Here is an 18,905-nt window from a genome sequence, read left to right on the forward strand (position 1 = left end):
TGAAGAAAGCGTTCTCATTGGTTGTTTCAAGTATCACTCACGTGCGTTTTTCATGGACCGGGAAGCAGTAGCACTTGTCTTGACACGATTATATAATATGTCGATTCAGTTTGTATTGTTTTGTGTGAAAAGAGCCAGTGGGAGGCGTTTCTATCACCTAGCTAGTGAAGTGTTTTTCATTTTTTTCATTTTGAATTTGACTAAAATATTACATTTTTGGTCTAACGTTTTATATTTAAGTATTTATTTTACTTGTTTATGGTTACATTTGTCGCGAGCCAATTATTAGCTAGCCAGCCATACAGGCTAGATAGCCGAGGTCTTGTAGATTGATAGCCCAGCTAGCGTTAGCTGGTAGCGGGTAGCCAAGTCCAGGGTATACAGCAACTGCTTTTAACCCCTGTTTTTACTTGTTAAAGAAAATGAAGATAACGGTTGAATTCGAGGAATGTCTCAAAGACTCTCCAAGATTCAGGTAGGCGAAGTGACCTCATCTTTGTTCCCACACGACAAGTCATGGTTTTATGACGGTACCTGCTAGCAGCATGTGTTCCCAGTCCAAAACGACCCCCGTAATCGTTTGACGCTACCACCTCACCTCAAGGTAAAAATCTGTCGTTCTGCCCCTGAACAAGGCAGTTAACTCACTGTTCCTAGGCCGTCATTGAAAATAATAATTTAACTGACTCGCCTAGTTAAAGGTAAAAAAAAAAAAAATCTTACACATGGATTCCATCTAGTCTCGCATGTCGCGAACACCTGGTCATATTTTTTTGTATTCTTACACAGTATACAAAACCGAAGTTTATACACATTTAAACCAAAATGCGTAGCTTTTTAAGGCTTCACAGGCATTTTAGGATTAGCTTTGGACAACCATTTTCAAATGTATGCATTCACCAATATTAAAGCTGCAATAAGTAACTTTGAGCAAACCCACCAAATTTAAACACATTTATTGTCAGTGAAAGCAAGTCTAAGAGACTTCTGTTCTGTTCTATGTTCTGGTTAATTCTGTTCAATGTACGGTATTTAAAAAAAATGAATAATTATAAAAAAATGCGGTCCCAAGATCTGTCTGAAACTATCTTGGTGCAAATACAATAAATTACTAGTTTATTTTTCAATTTGACAACACACATCTATTTTGAATCTTGACAGTACCTGCCTGGTTAACTGAATAATAATTAACACTTCAGACTTTGTTAGTGACAATTCTTTTATTTTTCAATCCCATTCAGCATTCAAATTAATGTTAAAACCTCTACAGGTTACGTGGGTCCCCCGCCGGGACGGTTGAGCTAATGGGGATTAGTGTGAGGTTCTAAGTAACAAGAACATTTCCCAGGACGTCGACACATCTGATATTGGCAGAAAGCTTAAATTCTTGGTAATCTAACTGCACTGTCCAATTTACAGTAGCTGTTACAGTGAAAGAATACCATGCTATTGTTTGAGAGTGCACAGTTATGAATTTAAAGTTATTTAATAAACCAATTAGGCACATTTAGGCAGTCTTGATATTGCATTTTGAACAGAAATGCAATGGTTCATTGGATCAGTCTAAAACTTTGCACATACACTGCTGCCATGTAGTGGCCAAAATCTAAATTGTGCCTAGGCTGGAATAATACATTATGGCCTTTCTCTTGCGTTTCAAAGATGGTACAATTTTTCTTTTTTTTTCTTTGGATTGTCTATTACCAGTTCTAATGTGCCAAATTCTCCTGCATTAATTTCATGTTTCCACAAACTTCGAAGTGTTTCTTTTCAAATGGTGTCAAGAATAGGCACATCCTTGGCTTCAGGTCCTGATCTACCGGCAGTTAGATTTGGGTGTATGATGTTAGGTGAAAATTGAAAAAAGGGGTTAGATCCTTAAGAGGTTTTAATGTTTAGAATTCCAGTATACTTTTTCAGGAGTTTCACGCTTATCGGCCTCACAATTGACCTTCCGCTAAGCCCCGCCCCCCTTGGTTACTGTTGCAACCTTGGACAAATTTTTTTTTGAATAGGGAAGCCCTATTCAACCACTAGCGAAATCCCCTCACAAAGATCTCAAACGGTGTTTCTAATACACAATGAAATTGAACACAGACTACCCCTTGCTAAAAAGGAAACTCTTGGGTATGTTGTGGTGAACTGTCAATTCCTTCACAGGAACCTGGTAAAATTGTTTTTAGTGTAACTTCTGAATGTTGACAGTGAATTCTGAGGCCAATCAGCATGCAGTCGAGGCTTTAGCTCTAACCATCTTTGGAACTAACTAGTTCTCTCAATCATACAGTGGGGCTAAAAAAGTATTTAGTCAGCCCTAAAATCTTTCCTCAAAAAGCTAAACAATTGTACATACATTTTTACAATATAGACAATTTTGCTTTTGTGGCTGTGCAACATAGTGGAAAACCAATTGACCTTTCACTAAGCCCCGCCACAGATTTTTGGGAAATCAATTGCAGCGCTCCAATGGATAGCAATTGTCGTCGAGTCTGACAACTCGGATAAGCTCATGTTTAAAATCACATGAAAGCCAGTGAGTGCTATGACAAAAACTGAATTCCTTGTCTGAAAATAAATGTTAAAATGGCTAAATAATTTAACTTGCTTCTGTGATTGCTGAAATGTAGAGCCTGTTGAGAGTATTTTACAAATCCTAAATTATACTTTTGTTATTGTTTGCTAGCTCAGGTGGTTAGCTAGCCCTCAGACTTATTGACTACCAAACGTTGCTAACGCTAACTAGCCACTTAATATACAGTGCCTTGCGAAAGTATTCTGTATTTTTTGGTGAAGAATCAACAAGTGGGACACAATCATGAAGTGGAACGACATTTATTGGATATTTCAAACTTTTTTAACAAATCAAAAACTGAAAAATTGGGCGTGCAAAATTATTCAGCCCCTTTACTTTCAGTGCAGCAAACTCTCTCCAGAAGTTCAGTGAGGATCTCTGAATGATCCAATGTTGACCTAAATGACTAATGATGATAAATACAATCCACCTGTGTGTAATCAAGTCTCCGTATAAATGCACCTGCACTGTGATAGTCTCAGAGGTCCGTTAAAAGCGCAGAGAGCATCATGAAGAACAAGGAACACACCAGGCAGGTCCGAGATACTGTTGTGAAGAAGTTTAAAGCCGGATTTGGATACAAAAAGATTTCCCAAGCTTTAAACATCCCAAGGAGCACTGTGCAAGCGATAATATTGAAATGGAAGGAGTATCAGACTACTGCAAATCTACCAAGACCTGGCCGTCCCTCTAAACTTTCAGCTCATACAAGGAGAAGACTGATCAGAGATGCAGCCAAGAGGCCCATGATCACTCTGGATGAACTGCAGAGATCTACAGCTGAGGTGGGAGACTCTGTCCATAGGACAACAATCAGTCGTATATTGCACAAATCTGGCCTTTATGGAAGAGTGGCAAGAAGAAAGCTTAAAAGCTTTTAAAAAAATTGTATTTAGTCAGCCACCAATTGGTGGTGGCAAGTTCTCCCACTTAAAAAGAAGAGAGGCCTGTAATTTTCATCATAGGTACACTTCAACTAAGTCTGCAAAAAGACCTGTCTTCCAACAAGACAATGATCCAAAAACATAAAAGCAAAAATCTACAATGGAATGGTTCAAAATAAACATATCCAGGTGTTAGAATGGCCAAGTCTGACCTGAGACAAAATTAGAAAAAAATAAATCCAGAAAATCACATTGTAGGATTTTTTATGAATTTATTTGCCAATTATGGTGGAAAACAAGTATTGGGTCAATAACAACATTTTCTCTATTACAGGCCTCATCTTTTTAAGTGGGAGAACTTGCACAATTGGTGGCTGACTAAATACTTTTTTGCCCCACTGTATCCTGATGTTAACAGCAGATGGGAGTTGTATTCATAATAATGCTAGCTAACATACATGCAAGTTATATTAAGTGGCTAGTTAGCGTTAGCAACGTTTGGTAGTCAATGAGTCTGAGGGCTAGCTAACCACCTGAGCTAGCAAACAATATAACAAGTATAATTTAGGATTTGTAAAATACTCTCAACAGGCTCTACATTTCAGCAATCACAGAAGCAAGTTAAATTATTTAGCCATTTAAACATTTATTTTCAGACAAGGAATTCAGTTTTTGTCATAGCACTCACTGGCTTTCATGTGATTTTAAACATGAGCTTATCCGAGATGTCGAACTCGAAGACAATTTTAAACATTTATTTTCAGACAAGGAATTCAGTTTTTGTCATAGCACTCACTGGCTTTCATGTGATTTTAAACATGAGCTTATCTGAGATGTCGGACTCGAAGACAATTGCTATCCATTGGAGCGCTGCAATTGATTTCTCAAAATTCTGTGGCGGGGCTTAGTGAAAGGTCAATTGGGTTTCCACTATGTTGCACAGCCACAAAAGCAAAATTGTCTATATTGTAAAAATGTATGTACAATTGTTTAGCTTTTTGAGGAAAGATTTTAGGGTAGGGACTTTCTAAGGATTCCGGACGGCACTGACCGAGCGTGTTCGCGCAAACATTGAAATCTATTTTTGGTTTTGATTTGGAGGGGTGTGGTAACATCAAACAATTGGATTGAATACATTCTTTGGCATTGCCTTTCCACCAGAACAATCTACCGATTATGGATACCGTCCAACGCAGGACATGTGCTGCTATAACCGGTACAATCACTGGCCGAGTACTAATCTTGCAAGCTTCAATGTAACGGCCTACTGTTAAGATAACTGTACTTAATGTTAACTGTATACGTGACAGCAAGCTTCGTAGGGCTAAGTGAAAATGATTGTCCTATTAATTTCCACTGTCAGGGTCAACTCCCAGTTGTACCTGCATTGTCACCTCAGTATCACAAGCCCGTATTTTCTTTGACTTGGGTCATGGGATGGGATGTTGTCATGCCAAGTGCCAACAAGGCAATATCAAGATAAACATTCAGAGAGATGCCTCAACTGGCCACAATAAAGTAGAACGTTTTAGCTAACATTGCAGCTTGGTTCTAGGTTTTCAACAGTGTTGTCATTGATCTCATTGTTCTTGAAAGATATAGGCAGTTGACAATTGATATAGGCTAATGCACTGTGCTTGCTTCGAAGGAGATGTACATGTGTGCCTTGCCTGCCATGCAGCTATTAAAGGGATTGACACCTGATGTAGTCTAATTTTTTTGCTTTTTTCCCAATGCATACTCTTGCCCTATTGCCTAATGTAAACTTTGCTCAAATTAAGTGTTATTTCATCCTATTCAGTCAAGGTTGGGCTTTCCAAGCTTTGGGAAAGGGTCAACCCTCCCCTCTGTCCCCTCTCCCTCCCTCTGCGCTGAACATTATTCTAACAAAATGAGGAGCAGATGTTAACCAGTTGTTTGCAATAAACTTGGAAAGAGGCTTTCTTTTTTCATCAAGGATCAGCTTGTGGGATGAACAAAAGCCTTCCAATCAGCTGAGCGTGGAACGATGACTGGCACAAACTCTGGTTGGCACTTGTCGTGGTGGTGGCACCTGTGCTTTCGTTTGGCTCCTTCACAAGACTTGTGATTTAAAATCCTTGCCCTATCTTTCTCTTAGGCAAACTAGGCTATATAATATGACTGTGAATCATCTGTGAATGATGCCTACACTCCCTCACTGACCCACAAACAATCATTACCTACAGTGATTCTCTTTCCACCAGGTTTCTACTGAGGGTTATCGTTTCCATAAGCCCTTAACCTCAGCACCGCTGGGGTTCATTGTGGTTAAGGATTTACCATAGATCCTTAAACAACATACATTCTTTCCACTTTGACCACCATTGCATCACTCTCATTTTTCCATTGTCTTTGAATTGGCAGAGAAGAGGACACAGAGAGAGCTGGAGAGTAATAGATGAAAACGGATGCAGACCAGCGAGGAATAACTCTGTCTCTTGACATCTGTTTCCATTTGTGTGTGTGCTTTCAACTCTGCCAGTGAATGTGGAGCCCCCAAATGTGGGATGTTTTTTTCCCCCAAGTCGGTAGGCTACACCCCATATTCCCTCTCTCTAAGGTCTCTTTTTAGATGTAGCAAAAGTTATCATGTAGCCCTGAAACCTGTTTTCAACGACTGGTCTGGGACTCGGATGCAAATTCTGCTGATTCTGTAGACCTACTGTAATTTGCATTACGCTATGAGATTGCTGAAATATCAACTCTAGCAGCCTATTGCTCACTGAAAGCTTTTCACTGCAGTTATACTGGCTCCTCTTCAAATATGCAACTTGTTATTCCCTGAAGAGTAGGCCTAAGTCATCTTTTCTCTGAACTGTGGAATTTGGTTCTTATCTGCTTTACAGATTAAGCTAAACACAACGTAACTTTCCTACGAAGTCATTATTAAAGTTGTGCCCCTTCACCCACAGTACAGTGGCAATGACAGTTTTTTTTTTTTTGTTACCTTTATTTTACTAGGCAAGTCAGTTCAGAACAAATTCTTATTTTCAATGACGGCCTAGGAACAGTGGGTTAACTGCCTGTTCAGGGGCAGAACGACAGATTTGTACCATGTCAGCTCGGGGATTTGAACTTGCAACCTTCCGGTTACTAGTCCAACACTCTAACCACTAGGCTACCCTGCCGCCCCCTAGTTGGGCCTAGACTAGACAATGTGTCAGTTATGACTGACTTTGAACCACATTTAAGGCTTTAAAGAAATTAAAAGCACAGTAAAAATGGTTGAGAATTTAAGTAATTTTTGTGACTGTTTGGTTTTGCACCCATTCATTTCGGCCTATATCAAGCACTTGAGGTTGTCTTTCATTTAGCAATTATGGATTGTCCTTTTATGTTCTCTCTCTCCTCTTTACCCTGTTAACATGCGGTGTAATTGAAAGTCATTCAGAAACCAAGCTTGGCAGTGCGCCACCTACATGATGTCATAGGCCACTCGATAGTGGTAGCAATTTGTTCTGCCTCATTGACGACCCCACAGCTGGCACCTCATCACTAGCCTTGATAATGCAGAGGACAGTGCCAGATAATTCCATCTTAGTTCAATGAACACACACAACATATTTTTTAAGACTTAGCAGCTGGGACACTACTGAGTACAGTAGCTTATTCATCTTTCACTAACCTTTTTAAAAAGGGTGTTATCAAGGTGGCGGTTTATGTGGATATGACTGACTTTTGGGTGTGCCTCTGGATATAGCCTACAGTTGAGCAGATTTCTTGAGACATTGCTGTCTGTCAGCCTATTACACTATTACAAGAGGTGGAATCCTCATCGGAGAGTTCTGGGTGGGGTCAGAGGACATGGTAGTCTATTCAAGCGATCTTTGAATGTTTGATCTGCTTAAACTATTTTGTATTGGCTTGAAGTATTGTGATTTTTTTTTGATGCAGAATTGTTTTGTTTTCTACCCTATGTGCATTGAGCATCTATTATGGTCCATTGTGAAGCACTAACATACACATTGTTTCACTCTTGAACTGGCTCCCTAGTTACTGTAACTGAATCACGCTTGTGGTGTTCCCAATTACGTCGACTGGTCGATTGTTTGGTCGATCGGAATTTGTCTGACACTTGTCTGATTTGCGCTGAGTGGCCTGATCCATTGTGGAGGCTGTGGGGATGGCACAGCTCGCCTTGAATAATTTGCTGAAACAATATAATAACTGTTTAATTTTGGGAGTTGCATTCACAAATGAGCGTGACTGTTTTTAGTCTTTGATGTAAAAACATTTTTTAAGCCTTTATTTACAAGACTTTCTGGTACGCTTATACTTTACTTAAGGTTTACATTGTTCCAAACGGTCAGAAAAATTATATTGTAATCCTAGGGTGGCAGGGTAGCCTAGTGGTTAGAGCGTTGGACTAGTAACCGGAAGGTTGACAAGGTACAAATCTGTCGTTCTGCCCCTGAACAGGCCATTATTGAAAATAAGAATTTGTTCTTAACTGACTTGCCTAGTTAAATAAAGGTACAAAAAAAATACAGCACCTGTTTGGCACACATAGTATGCACTCAGCACTTGCTCCTTACCTTTTTCTCGATCTCCAGTATTTTCCACAACTAGTCACATTTATTCTGCACATTTGACTTTCCCATTACCTCCTGAGTGACCTATAAATATTCCTCTGTTTCCAGTTTTTTTTGTCACGTCCTCTGCATCCATTTTGCTGTCACGTGTTAGTGTTTAGAGTTTATAACCAATTTATTAATGTGAATATGATATGCTATAAGCACGGCTTGCCCGCTTATTAGGCATGATTAGGCGATTGACAAGGGTGGCATTTTCTGAGCTAAATTGACCAAGGCGCACCTCCAACACACACAACCTCACGTAAATCTGCCCAAAAACAATGACAATTTCTCTCAACCAGTGGCATATGGGCTTTTTAGGTGAGTGCTGATGCCACCCATTGATAAGCAGTGCCCACTTTGTCAAAGGCAGGGGTGCAAAATATTTTGCTTGTCCGTTCCCTGCATGCCTCTCCAGGGTGCTGTTGGAGAGATGCATCTCTGCAGCAATCCACCAACGTTCAATAAAAAATTATCTATCATGTAGCAGATATAGGAAATGGTAGAAAGAGTATGTAGTCTTTTCTGTAGCATACAGGCTGGAGATAAAATGAATGGCAATGTAATGACACAGACACTTTTTACATCATGCAGGTTTCTCAGATCAAATAGCCTAACCTAAATGGCTCCTCAATCCCCCCCCCCCAAAATGAGCTGTCATGTTAACAAAGCAACATATCCTAAAAAAAGTTGATCATAGTGAAAAGAAAATACTAATGCATTTCCCAATGTGTAAACGCATTACAAATAGACTCGCGATAACTCCGTCACCAGCAAAGCACCATCACACCAAGTCCTCCATGCTTCATGGTGGGAGCCACACATGTGAAGATCATCCGTTCACCTACCCTGTGTCTCACAAAGACACCGGTTAGAACCAAAAATCTCAAATTTTAACTCATCAAACCAAAGGACCAAAAGTCAATTTCTTGTGTTTCTTGGCCTAAGCAAGTCTCTTATTGGTGTCCTTTAGTAGTGGTTTCTTTGCAGCAATTGTACCATGAAGGCCTGATTTCACGCAGTCTCTTCTGAACAGTTGATGTTGATGAGTCTGTTACTCTGTGAAGCATTTATTTGGGCTGACATTTCTGAGGCTGGTAACTAATTAACTTATCCTCTGCAGTAGAGGTAACTCTGGGTCTTCCTTTCCTGTGGCGGTCTTCATGAAAGCAGGTTCATCATAGCGCTTGATGGTTTTTGTGACTGCACTTGAAGACACTTTCAAAGTTCTTGACATTTTCCTGATTGACTGACCTTCATGTCTTAAAGTAATGATGGACTGTCATTTCTCTTGGCTTATTTGAGCTGTTCTTGGCATAATATGGACTTGGTCTTTTTCCAAATAGGGCTATCCTCTGTATACCACCCCTACCTTGTCACAACACAACTGATTGGCTCAAGCACATTAAGAAGGTAAGAAGGCACATGTTAATTGAAATGCATTCCAGGTGACTACCTCATGAAGCTGGTTGAGAGAATGCCAAGAGTTTGCAAAGCTGTCATCAAGTCAATGGGTGGCTACTTTGAAGAATCTCAAGTATAAAATATATTTTGATTTGTTTAACACTTTTTTCATCACTACATGATTCCATATTTGTTTTCATATTTTTGATATCTTCACTATTATTCTACTATAAAAAACAACAACCCTTGATTGAGTAGGTGTGTCCAAACATTTGACTGGTACTGTTAATGTTTTTTTTTTTTACCCTTGTGGGACCCCCCCCCTATCAACACATCCCCACTCTAACAATGACAGGAAATACGCCACGGCACAGGGGCTCGGCCTAGTTCTGCACTTTTCTATTGAGCGTCATCGAGAAGTATGAATATCATAATTTTCCCCTTAAACCCCACTCTCGGCTCGTAAGATCCTGCAGAAAATTGATGTCCTTACAAGTTGTCAGGCAGAGGCTGTGCAACACGGCATTTGATTTGGGAGATGTTTTGAAGTACTACTCAGATTGGTGCCTCAGATTCACTGTGCCGGTCCCCACATGGGAGGCCATTGTGTGTGTGTGTGTGTGACTAGGCCTAAACTTTTGAACTACCTCACTCTAAGGATAACACACAACTCCCTCTTGGCAAATAGCCAACAAAACTCAAAGTAAGTTAAATAGCCAGAGCCTTTCTCTGGAAACCCTCAATGAGTCAGTGTTCCTAATGGTTTGTACACTCGTTGTAGGTCTACCTTCATTATGGCCATTTGATTCAGTCCGAGTCTTTGTGGTGTGGACATAGGAAAGTAGGATGGCCGAATGTAAACAGTCTATCCAGTAGGCTATTCATCATGACTATCAAACCGATGTTTATTGGTTGTGTACACAGTTTAGCAGATGTTCTAGCGGGTGCAACAAAATGTTTGTTACTGGCTCCTAACAATGCAGTAAAATGTCAAACAAGTACACAAATAATCAATAAAAAAAATCTAATGCCAGAAATAATCCAATTAGCCCAAATAGCACTGTAACAGGTGTCCAATTTCAAGCTATACGTATATACAGTGCATTTGGAGTATTCCGACCCCTTGACTTTATCCACATTTTGTTGCGTTACAGCCTTACTCTGAGAATTATTTTTATTTAATCAATTTTAATCTACACACTAATGACAAATCAAAAATGGGTTTTTAGAAATGTAAGCAAATTCATAAACTGATACCTTATTTACCTTATGTATTCATACCCTTTGCTATGAGACTTGAAATTGAGCTCTGATGCATCCTGTTTCCATTGATCATCCTTGATGATTCTACAACTGGATTGTAGTCCACCTGTGGTAAATTCAATACTTTGGACATGATTTGGAAAGACACATCTGTCTATATAAGGTCCCACAGTTGACAGTGCATGTCAGAACAAAAACCAAGCCATGAGGTTGAAGGAATAGTCCGTAGAGCAAGTGTACAAAACATTTATACAGCATTGAAGGTTTCCAAGAACACAGTGGCCTCCATTCTTAAATGGAAGAAATGTGGAACCACCAAGACTCTTCATAGAGCTGGCCGCTTGGCCAAACTGAGCAATCAGGGAGAAGGGCCTTGGTGAGGGAGGTGACCAAGAAACCGATGGGCACTCTAACAGAGCTCCAGAGTTCCCCTGTGGAGATGGAAGAACCTTCCAGAAGGACAACCATTTCTGCAGCACTCCACCAATCAGGTCTTTATGGTAGAAGGGCCAGATGGAAGCCACTCCTCAGTAAAATGCACATGACAGCCCACTTGGAGTTTTGCCAAAAGGCACCTGAAGGCCTCTTTTAAGCCAATACCATCCCTACGATGAAGCATGGTGGTGGCAGCATCATGCTGTGAGGATGTTTTTCAGCAGCAGGGACCGGGAGACTAGTCAGGATTGAGGGAAAGGTGAACAGAACAAAGTACAGAGATCCTTGATGAAAACCTGTCTAGAGCGCTCAGGACCTCAGACTGGGGCGATGGTTCACCTTCCAACAAGACAACTACCCTAAGCACACAGCCAAGACAACACAGGAGGGGCTTCAGGACAACTCTCTGAATGTCCTCGAGTGGCCCAGCCAGAGCCCGGACTTGAACCCGATCAAACATCTCTGGAGAGACCTGCAAATAGCTGTGCAGCAACTTGACAGAGCATGGACTGCTTGCAGAGAAGGATGGGAGAAACTCTCCAAATACAAGTGTGCCAAGCTTGTAGAGCGTCACACCCAAGAATACTCAAAGCTTTAATTGCTGCCAAGGCGGCTTCAACAAATTACTGAGTAAACGGTCTGAATACTTATTTAAATGTTATTTTTTATTTTTTTATCGCAATAATTTCTAAACCTGTTTTTCCTTTGTCATTATGGGGTATTGTGTGTAGATGAGGAAAAAAATAACATTCTAATCCAGTTTAGAATAAGGCTGTAACGTAACAAAATGGTGAAAAAGTGAAGGGGTCTGAATACTTCCAAACTCACCAGTGGCGGCTGGTTGGAGGATCTATTGGAGGACGTGCTCATTGTAATTGCTGGAATGGAATTAATGGAACGGAGTCAAATGTGGTTTCTATATATTTGATATTGTTCCATTTATTCCATTCCAGCCATTACAGTGACCCTGTCCTCCTATAGCTCATCCCACCAGCCTCCTATAGAATGTACTGTAAGGATGATTACGTGCCAGTTTTCCCAGGCCTGTCTGAAATGTGTATTCATGGGCCTGTTTCAGTCTCCCTCATACCACACAAAAGTCTGAATATAGCTTCTCACTCACACCCAAACTGCACTAAACACAGAGACAGTTTATTTCTCAATTCTTGCCTGTATTCTTGCTTTTTCATTCTGCAATAAGCGCTATTAGGTTAAATGTGCTGTTGCTTCTAAACCAGAATTGTTCTGTCTGGCCTCTTCTGAAAGGGAAATCTTAGCAATCAAATGAACAACCCTTAATCTATCACTTTTTGACTGCTGCCCCTTTTGACTTGATCGAAACCTTCCATACATGTTTCACCATGCTAGAAGGGTTGAGAAAGTTACTTTTTGGAACTGAATGACAAAACATTCAGGAGATGGAGGTGCTCGAAGTTGACCCATTTTGCATAACCCACTATACCATTATACAACCATTTATCAACAGTTTATCATTTGAAAACGTACAAATAGGGTTGTCAAACTTTTATTCAAAGTTGTCCAATTTAAATGTCCAGTGCACTCAACATGATTTTCTTGTGTTTTATATACTCCGTGGCCAGTTTATTACACCACCCCGTTCATGAAAATGGTTCACTCCTACAGACAGTGAGTGTCTTATTTAAAGCAGTCAGAGCAGTCAGAGCATTGACGCATTCAAATCAAATCAAATCAAATCAAATGTTATTTGTCACATACACATGGTTAGCAGATGTTAATGCGAGTGTAGCGAAATGCTTGTGCTTCTAGTTCCGACAATGCAGTAATAACGAGCAAGTAATCTAACTAACAATTCCCCAAAAAAAACTACTGTCATACACTAAAGAATATGTACATAAGGATATATGAATGAGTGATGGTACAGAGCAGCATAGGCTCTGTACCATTCTGTTACTGTTCGATTGAACGTTAAATGGGCAAAACGAGGGACCTAAGCGACTGAGTGTGGTATGATCGTTGGTGCCAGGCGTACCGGTTCCAGTAGCTCAGAAACGGTCTGCCTCCTGGGCTTTACACGGACAACAGTGTCTCGGGTTTACCCGGAATGGTGCAACAAACAAAAAACATCCAGTCAGCGGCAGTCCTGTGGGCGAAAGCAGCTCATTGATGAGGGGTCGAGGGAGAATGGCAAGAATCGTGCAAGCTAACCGGCGGGCTACAAACAGAGAAGTAAAAGGGCAGTACAAGAGCGGCATCTCGGAGTGCACAACTTGTTAGTCCTCATCACGCATGCACTATTGTGGCAGATGACCACACCGGGTTCCACTCCTATCAGCTAAAAACAAGAAGCAGCAGCTCCAGTGGGTACGCGATCACCAATACAGGACAATTGAGTGGAAAACCATTGCCTGGTCCAACGAATCCCGGTTCCTGTAGCGTCATGGTGATGGCAGAGTCATCATTTGGCGTAAGCAGCCTTAGTCCATGGTCCCATCCTGCTTGGTGTCAATGGTACAGGCTGGTAATGGTGTGGGGAATGTTTTCCTGGCACACATTACGTCCCTTGATACCAATTGACCAATGTTTCCATTCCCTGAAGATTTCAGTCTGTTTCATTTTCACATACATTACCAGTCAAAAGTATTTTATATTTGAGATTCTTCAAAGTGGCCACCCTTTGCCTTTGACAGCTTTGCACATTCTCTTGGCATTTCTCTCAACCAGCTTCACCTGGAAAGCTTTTCAGGTGTTTCTGATTTATTTAACAATGCCATGCTGGTGGGTGGTAACATACAAATAAAACCCAGTCCGGAAAATAAGCGTAGACTGAAAATTATTAGCACGTCATATCATAAGGGAAACGCACGGAAAATAAGTTACAAATTCGGCTTTCACACTTCAACCCCAAATATATCATACTTTGACTAAAACGATGACTTATTGACTTAAACCGTTGTGCAACATCATGGGTGAACTATGGGCATCATCTTTCAGCTGAAAATAAATAAATTTCTGCTCTTGTGGGTGTATTTAAAGTTAAAACAAAAACAAATCAAAAAATTATGGAATAGATTAAAACCCCTGTTTGAAAGCTTTCAAATGGCATAATTCAACTGTTGTTTTTCAGTGACGAAGACATGGATGTCTCGTGGTGGGGTACACAAAATGGGTTAACTTTTAGCACCTCTATCTCCTGAATGTTTTTGCAATCAGTTTCTGTCCACTTCTTCCATGGGCAAACAAGTATGGAAGGTTTTGGTCAAATTAAAAGGGTTGTTGTCAAATCAAGAGGGGTGTGGTCAAAAAGTGATTGAATTCATATGGAACGACCCAGAAGAGTCTAAGCTCTTACAAAGAAAAGGTCAGCAAGTGTGCTGGTTTTGCCTGTCAGTCCCTTTCCTGTAGGGCTGATCCCAATTAGTGGACTGGTTGATTATTTGGTCGATAGGCTGTTGGTCGACCAAGGTTTTTGTTAGTCGAGCAGAAGCAAGTATAATTTTTTATGGCACACGAGACACCCGTTTGATTCGTGCCCATCTCAGAGAACTAATCCATTGCGGAGGCTGCGGGGAAGAATGGGATTGTGGCTAAAATTCATGTCTCTCTCCAGAATGCGCACTCTCCAACCATTTTGTGAATATTCATTGTTTCATAACTTCCAATTTGTGAATATTCATTGTTTCATAACTTCACTGTGTATTGTTTGCATTTGATTGTTCATGTCTATCGATTCCCCATAACATTTACTGTTAATTCCTATAATTTGTAATTTACAATGTTTGATTGGTTATGTTAATTTCTGTTAAATCATTCAATATATTATTTCAGTCTCTTACTGTTGTCATTGTCGGTGTGGACAAGTTGTTTGCAGAGCGCACAACCTGTGCTACACTTGTGAGAAACATGTTTTAGCTTTTCATTCCATTTACGAATTTTGTCAATTTAGTCATTGTCTTTTGTCTGGAGCGTTCCTGTCAATGTTGAGTATGGACACGCACCTAATTACGCAAAGTAGGCCTATAGGCCACCTGTCCTGCGGGCAAATGTAGGCATATGAATGCGCTCATTTGCGTATCTGATATTATTTCTGTTTGGCTTAACACACCAGCACTAATGAGCTGTGGAGCTTCTCAAAGTAATGTTTTCTTCATCTCAGCAAGCAAATTAAGTCTTTTTTTTCTCTTAAGGATCTGCCTGTTTGTTTCAATTTTTGCCTAAAATGACATACCCAAATCTAACTGTCTATAGCTAAGGCCCTGAACAAGGATATGCATATTCTTGGTACCATTTGAAAGTAAACACTTTGAAGTTTGTGGAAATGTGAAAGGGATGTAGGAGAATATAACACAATAGATCTGGTAAAAGATAATACAAAGAAAAAAACAACCGTTCTTTTTTTGTACCTTCTTTGAAAAGCAAGGGAAAGACAAATGTATTATTCCAGCCCAGGTGAAATTTAGATTTTGGCTACAAGATGGCAGCAGTGTATGTGCAAAATGTTTAACTGTTCCATTGAAACATTTTATTTATTTTCAAAATGTTGTATGAAGACTGCCCAAATGTGCCTAATTGGTTTATGAATAACTTTTTCATGTTCAAAATTGTGCAAAAATTGTTCTCAAACAATAGCATGGTATTATTTCACTGCTACTATAAATTTGGACAGTGCAGTTAGATTAACAAGAATTTAAGCTTTCTGCCAATATCAGATATTTTTCTTGTTAATTTTCTTGTTACTTAGAACCTCATGTTAATCGCATTAGCCTACGTTAGCTCAACCGTCCCGTGGAAGGGACACCAATCCCGAAGAAGTTTTAATGTATTTAAAACATCTTTCCATCTCTCTCCCGTCATAAAATAGGCCTACCTGATGAGCTAGCACTTTGGGTCAGACCCAAGTTGATAGTTGATGCAATGTTTCAAGTTCATTGCAGACAGGCCAGTCATAGCCTATGTGATTTATAGGATATTTCGATTTTTATCAGCATATTTTCTACCTGCAGGCTCCAATGTTTTTATTTGTTGGCTTTATCTAGGCTATTTTCATATAGTTGGCCATGGCAATTAAAGTTACTTTTTAGTTATGTATGATTTTCATTTAGATAGTCATTGTCATGCGGTTAATCAGAATTCTGAGATACGAAGATGTCATTATAAGTGAAATGAAACTGTTCCACAAAAAATGTGCATATGAAAACCATAACTAGCATGCAGATTGGTAGACATGGTAAGATAAATTGGCATTCCACATGAGAAAGGTTGCCGACTCCTTGTGTGGCCTATTACCTGCAACTTCAGGAGAGAAATGTCAGAATCTGCAAAAGCCAGCAGGAGGAGGATGGTCAGGTTTTTCTATCTGTAACTTTACCAATGCATTGTTATGATTGGATATCCTTTTGTCTAGGCTTTTCAGTGTTGTTTGGAAGTATTCAGGAAATGTCGCTGGGAAGATCCTGATTGGCAAGGAGCATGAACATGATTTGCATGGTAAATGGGTAGCCTAGACGTTTCCTTCACCCTCCTCTGTCAATCCTAAAGTCTCCCTCCGGTGTCATGGTGTCTGAGATTCAGTAGCCTATAGATTTTGGTCAGCAAAAATGTCATTGCGTTGCTATTATTGCTGTTGTTCCATTTTGCCCTCTCACAGTTAACTTTTGACACAGAAGCAAATCAAGTGTTCTTGTTAGTTTTGTTGCTCTAACGCCACTATCAGTACTGCAGGAACTTGAGAGAACACTTGGAGGTTGTTTATCTCAAGGCTCAGTAAAATCCTGCTCTCTTCTTTCATTCTAATCAGTCTGCTTTGTTTTAGAATGGTTCAAGGACATGGTACTGTAAACATTGCATTTGGAGTGTCCTTGCTGAAAGGAGAAGTTTACTTTATTTGAACCAAATCTGTATTTTGGATGTCTATTGAACAAAAATATGAACCCAACATGTTTAAATGATAGTCCTATTAACTGCAAACCAGATGGGATGGCATATAACTGCAGAATGCTGTGGTAGCCATGCTGGTTAAGTGTGCCTTGAATTGTCAATAAATCACAGTCAGTGTCACCAGCAAAGCAACCCCACACCTCCACCTCCATGCTTCACGGTGGGAACCACAGATGCGAAGAAAATCCGATCATCTCCTCTGCATCTCACAGACACCGCAGTTGGAACTAAAAATGTCAAATCTGGACAGATTTCCACCGGTCTAATGTCCATTACTCGTGTTTCTTGGCCCAAGCAAGTCTAAATAAGCAAGTCTCTTCTTATTATTGGTGTCCTTTAGTAGTGGTTTCTTTGCAGCAATTGACCACAAAGGGCTGATTCACACAGTCTCCTCTGAACAGTTGATGTTGAGATGTGTCTGTTGCTTGAACTCTGACGCATTTATTTGGGCTTCAATTTCTGAGGCTGGTAACTTATTAACTTATCCTCTGCAGCAGAGGCAACTCTGGATCTTCCTTTCCTGTGGTGCTCTTCATGAGAACCAGTTTCATCATAGCGCTTGATGGTTTTTCGACTGCACTTGAAGAAACCTTCAAAGTTCTTGACATTTTCCAGATTGACTGACCTTCATGTCTTCAAGTAATGATCGACTTCTGTTTCTCTTTGCTTGTTTGAGCTGTTCTTTCGATAATATGGACTTGGTCTTTTACCAAATAGGGCTATCTTCTGTATGCCACCCCTACCTTGTCACAACACAACTGATTGACTCAAATGCATTAAGAAGGAAAGAAATTCCACAAATGTACTTTTAACAACCTGTTAATTGAAATACATTCCAGGTGACTACCACATGAAGCTGGTTGAGAGAATGCCAAGAGTTTCCAAAGCTGTCATCAAGTCAAAGGGTGGCTACTTTGAAGAATCTCAAATATATGATATATTTGGAGTTAACACTGTATTGGTTACGATATGATTCCATATGTGTTATTTCATATTTTTGATGTCTTATTATTCTACAATGTAGAAATTAGTAAAAATAAAGGAAACCCTAGAATGACTAGGTGTGTCCAAACCTTTGATTGGTACTGTGTATGTCTCTGAGCTTTGCACACTTGAATTTTGCAATATTTGCCCATTTTTATTATTTTTCAAGCTCTGTAAAGTTGGTTGTTGATCATTGCTAGACAGCCATTTTCAAGTCTTGACATAGATGTTCAAGCATATTTAAGTCAAAACTGTTACTAGACCACTCAGGAACATTCAATGCAGTCTTGGTAAGCAGCTCCAGTGTAGATTTGGCCTTGTGTTTTAGGCTATTGCCTTGCTGAAATGTGAATTTGTCTCGTCTGTTGCAAAGCAGACTGAACCAGGTTTGCCTATAGGATTTTACATGAGCCTAGCTCCATTTCTTTGTATCCAGTAAAACTCCCCAGTCATTGCCGATGACAAGCATACCCATAACACTATGCAGCCACCACCATGCTTGAAAAGATGAAGTGGTACTCCGTTGTGTTGGATTTGCCACAAACACAACACTTTGTATTCAGGACAAAAAGTTAATTTCTTCGTTAAATTTTTATTACATTAGTGCCTTGTTACATTAGTGCCTTTATTACATTAGTGCCTTGTTGCAAACAGGATGTATGTTTTGGAATATTTTTTAATCGGTATCGGCGTTGAAAAATCATAATCGGTCGACCTCTAGCTTTGATACTCTGATCGTTTAGAAATGATCCAATCACTGATCACTTTGTTTTGTACAACACCCCTCATTTTGACGTCGCCACAAACAACTTCAATGATGGCAATATCAGACTGAAGTACACTATATATACA

At 39.9% G+C, this 18,905-nt stretch overlaps 1 protein-coding gene across 6 annotated transcripts in view; it reads left to right on the forward strand.

The window, feature by feature from the left end:
* The first annotated feature begins 84 nt into the window (after positions 1-84).
* acap2b (ArfGAP with coiled-coil, ankyrin repeat and PH domains 2b) overlaps positions 85-18,905 on the forward strand; it is a 146,923-nt gene continuing 128,102 nt past the window's right edge. For 3 of the 6 annotated variants that reach the window (XM_042321914.1, XM_042321916.1, XM_042321918.1), the window contains exon 1: positions 86-475. In XM_042321914.1, coding sequence (XP_042177848.1) covers positions 423-475 — 53 coding nt within the window. In that variant the 5' untranslated portion in view covers positions 86-422. Of the gene's footprint in view, positions 476-18,905 lie in introns of all 6 variants that reach the window. The other 3 variants (XM_042321920.1, XM_042321917.1, XM_042321915.1) reach the window with 2 other exon arrangements.

Source organism: Oncorhynchus tshawytscha, linkage group LG05 (assembly GCF_018296145.1).
Source record: "Oncorhynchus tshawytscha isolate Ot180627B linkage group LG05, Otsh_v2.0, whole genome shotgun sequence".
Lineage (NCBI taxonomy): Eukaryota > Metazoa > Chordata > Actinopteri > Salmoniformes > Salmonidae > Oncorhynchus > Oncorhynchus tshawytscha.